Raw genomic sequence first — 8188 nt, forward strand, 5'->3', positions numbered from 1 at the left:
CCCCATGCAGACCCCTTCAGGGGCTGGGCAGCCTCAGGAGGCAGGAACAGAGGTCAAAGGGCAGCTGTGGGGCTGTAGTGGGGCAGAGGTGGGGGTGCTTCTCTGCCTGTCCTGTGTCTGTGCTTGCTTTGTTGATGGAGTGAGCTCTCTGTTGGGAGCATGTGCCTTATAGGAGAGATGGAAGGTGGCGTAAACTGGAATCTGGTGCCTGCTGGGAAAGTGCATGTCTCAGCTGAGCAAGAATCTTACAGAGATTTGAGGTGGAAGACTTCTTAAAACAGTCCCACTCCCTAAAGGGCGGGCTTTGACCCCTGTTGCCATGCCGTGGGTGTTTACCTTCTTCACAGCCTGCTGCCTGGGCTGCTGTGTTTGCTGGGTTTTGAGGTGCCTGTCTGGGACATGCATGAGCAATGCAGGTACTCTCCTGGAGTATCATGGTGAAGCTGCAGTTCAGTATTTGTGTCTGTGAGAAGGGGGAAGAGTCATTACACGGAATAGCAGTGCCTTCTTAATGGCACTTTAAAATTTTGGCTTTCTTTAAAATTTTTCCCAGGGTCTAAGCCTCTGAGTACTGGTGTACTGGATAGAGCTGTAAGCATGTTTGTTCCTGCTGCATGGCAGCAAAGAAAGCAATAATTTGTTTTGGCTCCCTCTTGAACTAGTCTTTAAACTTGTATAGCCTCCTAACGTTTATCCCAAATGCCTCTTAGTACTGTGGCTGTTTCAATTTTCCCTGTCTTCTGAAGATCTGTCTGAAAACATTGAAAGAAACAGTGCAAAAGCTCTGACTTGCTCCTTTCAATTTAAGCCTCTTACGGCATTTGATCCAGAAAATGCTGCATTTTAAAATCTCCTTTTGTTTATGGATTTATGGATTTATGTTTTGTTTTGTTTTTTTTTTACCTTTGCCTTGTTCCTTTCCCATTAATTCCCATGATAAGAGCAGGGTTTTTCCCAGATTTCTGAATTTAGCATGACCAGATTGAGCATCAGTTTCATCCTTGCTAAATCCAGTGTGCTTGAAGCCCTCAGGGCCAGCAGAGGCCCCTGCTCTGGATGGCCATTTAGGCTGGATTCGGGATATTTGGTTGGGGACATAGTCTGAAAACCAGAGCTCATTTTATCCAAAAAGGATGCAATATAGTGTAAGGTGGTGAGATGCTGAAGCTTTGATGAAAGTTAGAGTGTGGAGTGTTCCTTGAGAAAGCAAAAGGGGGGGTACCCCTGTGTTTGCCAGCCTATAATGCCCCCACCTTGCTGGGAAAAAAAATAAAATTTCCTGGGCTGCCTGGTGAGGCTAGGAGTAAATCTCTTTCTTCAAGTTCTTCCCAACAACTCACACAAAAATGTGGAAACATTCTCATTGAGAGAGTTTTTTATTGTTTTTTATTTGCAGTGTGGTAATTCACTGGAGTGTGGAAAATGATGTTGCAAGTAATTTCAGTTGAAGCTCTTAATGCTGTTTTGTGCTTGTAATACTGCATTAGCTCTGATCTGTGTTAGCTTGTTCTGAAGCTTAGTAGCAGGAGTCTTCTTGAATGTATCTGAGAAACCATCAAATCCTCTTTCAGCTAAAAGTCAAGCAAGCTCCTTGGAGAGCAGTTTGATGGGATTGACACTAATTCCAGCCTTAAAAATCTTCTGCATTCAGCCCAGAGCTGGGGACAGGCCTGGGGGTGTTCATCCCAGGAGCCCACTCCACGTGGGAAGCTTCAAAACCACCTGAAGCTCTGCCTAGCTGGTGAGCAAACCATGGCTTATGGCACACTTAGGGCCTGGAAAAGTAGAAACACAGCTGATAGATCTCAACTTCTGGGTGCACTTGGGAGCTGTTTAGAGGGGATGGGACAGGATCTTTGTGGTCACCTCAGGGCCCCTGAAATCACACAGTCAGTGGGCTGCTTTTGTTGTGTGGCCTCACCAGTGCTCATAAGGCTTCTCAGATAAATCACAAGAGAAGATCCCTGCCCTAAACCAGCCTGCTGTCTGCATTAAGGATAACAATAGGGGATAAACATAAAAGGAAAATCAAAGGATTAAAATCAGTGGAAGTTAATAACCTGAATATATTCAAAGATCTGGGCTAAAACAAGGGAGACAACAAACCAGGAGTGGAAGTCAAAGGCCCTAACAAGGGGGAGTTAAAAAAAATGAGCCATCAGTTCAGCTGAAAACAAGAGCACTCTACTTTTGCGAGTAGTATTTTCCCTCTTCTACTCAAACTTTAAAATGCTGGCTAAAATTTCTACAATTGGTTTAAATTGATTTAGGTGGCTAAAAAGGGGAGATTTAGAATGTCATATTTAAATGCAACCAATTTTTCTCTTCTCACTTTTAAATTTAAAAGAAGGTTAAGCCATATTGAGAGTTACTTTTTCATGACATGGCAGGAGTCATATTTGACTTTGGGCTGAGGTTTCCACAGGAAAGCAAGAGCAGAGGTAGGAGTGAGCTCTTGGTTCCATGGAAGTACTGGTACAATCTCACTGATTTCACAGGAGAAAAGGTCACCCCCTTGGCAATCGTTGCCCCTGTAAAAGGCAGTTTTCTGGTAAATACATTATAGCTATAGTGCCAGTGCCCCAGGACACGTCTGGGGTTAAGCCACCTGATCCTTTTCCATGCAGCACCCCCTACTTTAGTAGTTATCTGGGTCAGGGTACAGGAGGAAGCCCATGAAAGTGGAATCATTGAGGTTGTCAGCATAGACACCGTTTTTGTCCCCATTCCCATACACCTGAAGCCAGACCTCGTCCCCGGAGCTGAGGTGCAGCAGGACAGAGCCACTCGCTTGGTCAACGTTGTTGTTCTGGAACTGGTCATAGGTGAAGATCACGGCCTTGTCCTTCCTGTAGAGGCTGACCTTGACGTCCGACAGGTAGACCGTGAGGTGGTAGGCGAAGTAGTAGGTGCCAGGGACGTTGCAGAGGAACTTGCCCGTGCTGGGGTCGTAGTGGCCCTGCTCGTTGTAGAAGATCTTGCTGAAGCGGATGGGGACGTTGGGGGCAGGGCTTCGCTCCGTCAGCCCTACGCTGAAGGCAGAGCGGTGGACAAAAGCATCTTTGCCCTTCTGCCCTGGGGTTCCAGGAATTCCAGGAGATCCAGGAGGTCCGGGAAAGCCTCGGCTTCCTACTGGGCCTGGTTCACCTTTGGGACCTGCTGGACCTGCAGGACAAAGTGGGGACTGGGAGCTGTGTTTGCACTGTGTTAGTGGCTGCTACTGAAATGCAGAGGGGGCTGTGGCGTGAGCCCTGCTTGGCAGCACGGAGCTGAGGAAAGGCTCAGGGACTTCAAGAGCCCCCAGGAGGTTCCACTGAGGCAGCAAGTGGAAACCCTGCTCACCCCCCACCCTGGCTGTGTGCAGAGCTGCTGAGAGCAGCATGTCAGAAAAAACATCATTAACTGGGGAAACAAACCCCACACCAAACTGTTTGATTTAGGTTATGGAATCTCCACCCCAGGAGATAATCAAAAGCCATCTGGATAAAGATCAGGCATGAACCCACCAGACATGAAACCTGTTGGGACTGGGACTGGGGCTGGGGCTGCCTGTGGACTCGAGCACCAACATACCACCTGTTCCTCACCAACCTTCATCTCCTTTATCTCCCTTTAGTCCATCTCTTCCATCTTTCCCATCCCGGCCAGGGACCCCGTTGTGGCCAGGGTAGCCCGGTGCTCCTCCCATCCAGTTGGCACATGGCATTTTGGGGTCAGGCTGGGTGTCCTGGGCAGCCACCCCTGTGGAGTGGGGGGCCATCAGCAGCAACGAGAACAGCAGGAAGCCTGCCAGGCCCCTCATTGTTGGTTCCTGATGTGGACAATGGCTTTGTTAACTTTAAAGGTTAATAGGGAAAAAAAGTGAACACTCTCCCCCCCCAAATAACAGAGAGGCACAGAAGACTGAAGTTTGAGTCAGTACATCTGAAGGAAAGCAGTGCTGCTGGCCCCAAGGGCCTCTCTGCATCCAGCGTGCTGCTGGTGTGAGCTCCATGAGCCAAGCTGGACCCCTAGGGGCACATCCAGTGCAGAGAGGAGCAAACACCAGCTACTCCTCCAGCATTCACGGGCTCTGTGCACAGGCACAGATGTTTCAGGACTGAGCATGGCAAATGCGAGGGTATCTGTGGCTGATCTCCTTGCAAAGCTCTGCTCAATTAGCCACAATAAGCCCTGACTCCTCCCCGGGTGAATGAGCAGCCAGTGGAAGGTACAGGTCTGGCAGAGCCTGTCTCAAACCCTCTACAGCCTTGAAGCCAGGCAGGGGTGGTTTGTCACTGCACAAACAGCCTGCTCATCTGGGTTTACCTAACACAAACAGGAACGACAGCCAGGCTTCCCAGTTCCTCTGAGCCACCATATAAAATTATGATACTGGAGTTTTTTCCATCTGAATTGTTTTTTGATTACAGGAAGACAAATTCCACAGTGTTGAGGCATTGTAGGACTGTATTTCTCTTTAATCTGGCTGCTTTGCTGGTCAGAGCAATTAGTGCAGCTGCCCAAAATCAGGTGGGTGGTGGCACCCTGCAGCCAGCCTGGCTTTGTCCTGTGCTCCCAGGCCTTGGTGGGCTTTGGGTCAGGTTTTTAGAACATAAGATATTTTAAAATGACCATTGTTGTGTGATACTGCTCCCCGGGCAGGGTTTATACTATGGAACAGTAAGAGTATCCTGTTAGGAGCATTGTAAGTGGCATAATAGGCAATAAAAAGTGAGCAACAGCATGGCAATTAGAGTCCCTTACCTCTGTAATTTTCAAGAAAAATAATATTTTGGAGCAATTTCTTTGCAGGGTTGATTTTCCTAGGCAAGCTATTCAAATGTTGTACTTTAAATAATGTCTTACTAGCTCTGGTGTAATTGCTTCAAAGAAAGCTAAAGGAATGTGCTGGTTTTAGCTGGGGCAGGGTTAATTTTCTTTGGGTAGCATGGGTTGTGCTTTGGATTTGTGCTGAACACAGGGTTGATAACACAGGGGTGTTTTTCTTATTGCTGAGCAGTGCTTGCACAGCATCAAGGCTTTTTCTGCTCCTCACACCACCAGTGAGGAGGCTGAGGGTGCACGGGGAGTTGGGAGGGAACACCTTCAGGACAGCTGACCCCGACTGACCTGAGGGGTGTTCCATACCATGGCATCACGCTCAGCTATAAAGCAGGGGTAAGGCTGGCCCCAGGCTGCTGCTCGGGGACTGGCCGGGCATCAGTCAGTTTGTGAGGAGCAACTGTTTCCATTTGCATCACTTGACTTTCTTGGGGTTTATTTGTCTCTCTTTGTTATTTTCCTTTCCACAACAATTTCTTTTTGTTATTATTACTATTTTATTTCAATTATTGCATTATTCTTATCTCTACCCATGAGTGTTCTCACTTTTACCAGTGCAATTCTCTCTCTCCCATCCTGCTGTAGCAGGGGTGAGCGAGTGGCTCTGTGGGGCTCAGCTGCTAGCTGGGTTAAACCACAACAGTAACAAAGAGGTTGCCATGATTTCAGTTTTTGCAGGATATTGAAGGAGCTTTGAAAAAAAACTTAAAAGCTCTGTCTAATGGCTTTGGTGGGCAGTGCCTAACACCTAAAATCAGAAAACTCCAAAATCCATGCCCACCCAGCCAGGCTCCAGCCATCCAGCAGCCACACAGCACTCTGAGATGGGGCCAGTGCCCTGGCTTGGGGGCAGTTTTGGGGCTGAGGGTGTGCTGTGGGGTCCAGTGAGCACAGCCTGAGCCTTAGGCAGTGTTCCTGTGTCCCTGCGCTTTGGGAAGTGAAATGCCCCTTTGCAGCAAGGGATGTAGTAGTGATTGTCCGTGAACCAGCGTGGACCAGTGAAACTGATGTCTACAAATCCTAAAAGTGGCTTGGTTTGCTAAGCAAGGGTGTGCATAGCGATCACACTGTGACATGACCCCCTTGCCATGTCCCAGTGGTTGGCACCAAGCAGAGGGATCTTCGTCCCCCCCGCCTGGAGGCACATATATGTACCCCTCCAAATCAGCCCAGGCTGCCTGGGGACACCTAACTCTGTTAAAACATGGTGGTGAGCCATAAAAATCTGGCTCAAAATTGTGTTTCTTGAGCCATGTTTTGGTGATTTTGTTAGGGTTAGTTCTGCTTTCTGGTGTGCTGCCTAGAACTCAAATATCATTTCAATTTTAGTGGTGTGCCCCACAGCCAGGTCTTCTGGTGCAAAATAACCCTCTCCTATAAGGTCACAAGCAGTGCAGGTATGAGGAGCCCAAAGCAGGGCTGCAGGGAGCTTTTCTGGCAGCTGCTTGGCCAGTTTGCTCTGGAGGGCTCAGAGCCATGCCCTCCCCAGCATCAGTGTACACTCATCACACACAGTGCTCTCCTTTCTCGTGAGAAAAGTGCTGTAATACGCAAGGAGAAAACTACTTCTATCCCTACAGTTTAACTTAAGCCCAGGTGATTTCTGTGCTTGAGAAGCCAAGCAGTTCTCTGGCATAAGCATGTCCTACAAAGGGCAAGTTTTAAGCTGTGTCTACTAGATCTGAGCTTAAACTCTGGTTTAGAAGTGACATCCCTTTACTTGGTCTTTCCTATTTTGTCTTGGTTTTCCATTTGATGCTTAGCATCAGTTTAACATGAAATAATCTGCTATATTTGAATGTCAGTCAAACCTTTCGGGCAAGAAATAGATGAACAAGAAAGAGATGAACTCTGTACTGCTGGTGGCTTTCAGTTATTGCCTTGGCAGCTGCTGTATTAAAAGCACATATGCATTATATGAAGCTTATTCTTTATCAGTAGAAACCAGAGTAGCATCTGTGAGAACAATGCCATTCCTAAGGGCTACGTAATGATTCAGAATTTAAATTTCAGATAGCACTATATAAAAATTATATACAGCCCCCACACCTTTCTGTGCAAAACAGACCAAAAAATCCATCTGTTTTCCCACTAGAGAATTTCCCTCAAAAGGTATTAACCAGGGCTTTGGCTTATGTCAAACGTTTTTCTTTTTGTAATTCTCCTAGCATAGTTTTTGCTGATGTTCCAGCAGTGGCTTGTTCCAGAGGCTCACACCTTAAATGTGAGTGGTGCAGGTTTCTGGTGAGAAACTTACGTGACTCAAGGAGATTTGGGGCAAACCCAATCTTCCCTTGAGTCTTTGAGGAAAGAGGTGAATTGAAAGGTGCCAGTGCAGTATTTACTGTTACAGCCATGCCGTTTTTCACTGTTGTTCCTGACTACTTTTTGATTTAGGAGTTCTGTTCTCTAAATAGTGTTTCCAAAAAGGGGAGTATGAATCTAAAGGACATCAGCTATTCTTGGTTTAAAATACCCTCTGGCTATTACAAGAATAACTCGGAGAAAGATAACTTCTTGCAAAGAGAAAAGTCTGTCCAATTCAGCCCAAAAGAAAAGAAACTCCTGAACTTAGTAAGGAGGGGAAAAAAAAATCATGCTTACCAGCTGCTTTGAGTCCTGGTTGGCTTGCTGCAGTCTGTTTAGAGAATGAGGTCTGGCTATCGCATCGCTATCCCTAAGGGCACGGGGAGCTGTCAGCTCAGACACTGCTGTTTCCATTTGCTATTGCGCATGCTGACCTAAAAGTTGGGTTTTCCCATTAATTTTTCCTGGACATAACTTAAGTTTTGGAACACATATATAATCCACTGGGATAGCTTGTGAAGATGGCCTTACAGGGAAAAGATGGGTTTGGGAATTGGACGGGAACTGGAAGAGCAGTGGTTTCCTGGAGAGCCTGTGTGAGAGCCTGTTCAACCAGGGCTGTGCTTGCCCAGCACTGGCTGCTGCTCTCTGCAAATTGGGAAATGTTGTTAGTGGCTGGTGGAGAAAGTGTGTCCAGCTTGCAGTAATGCACGCACATGGGGCTTTCAGTGTGTTAGTAAATGAATTATTGTGGAATAAGTTTGGGCTTCTCCTTTTAACTGCAAGAACCATTCCTGCCTGGAGGCTGCTGCCACACCAAAGAAGGGCAAAGCTGCCTGAGGGGGAGGGCAGCACTGGGGGAGAGTTCCTTTTTAAGGCACCCAATGCCAGCACTATTGTAAATGACTGGAGTAATTTCCGCCCTAGGATGGCTTTCTACCTATCGAGCTTTTTGGCTTTAGGTCAAGACAAAGTCTCTTTCTCCCTGTACCTGTCTCCTTCCAAAGCAGAGGTTGAACCTTAGCTAGCAGACGCTTTCCTCTGCAGCTGCTCTGGG

General features: G+C 47.3%; 1 protein-coding gene across 1 annotated transcript; it reads right to left on the minus strand.

The window, feature by feature from the left end:
- Positions 1-1357: 1357 nt before the first annotated feature.
- ADIPOQ (adiponectin, C1Q and collagen domain containing) lies at positions 1358-7833 on the minus strand. The gene is made up of 3 exons (XM_032120080.1): positions 7429-7833; positions 3592-3811; positions 1358-3165 (listed from the first exon to the last, which is right to left on the minus strand). The coding sequence occupies exons 1-3, from the start codon at positions 7543-7545 to the stop codon at positions 2639-2641; spliced, it is 864 nt and encodes a 287-aa protein (XP_031975971.1). The 5' UTR covers positions 7546-7833; the 3' UTR covers positions 1358-2638.
- Between the last annotated feature and the right edge of the window lie 355 nt (positions 7834-8188).

The sequence above is a fragment of the Corvus moneduloides genome, chromosome 10 (genome assembly GCF_009650955.1).
Source record: "Corvus moneduloides isolate bCorMon1 chromosome 10, bCorMon1.pri, whole genome shotgun sequence".
In the NCBI taxonomy this organism is placed as follows: domain Eukaryota; kingdom Metazoa; phylum Chordata; class Aves; order Passeriformes; family Corvidae; genus Corvus; species Corvus moneduloides.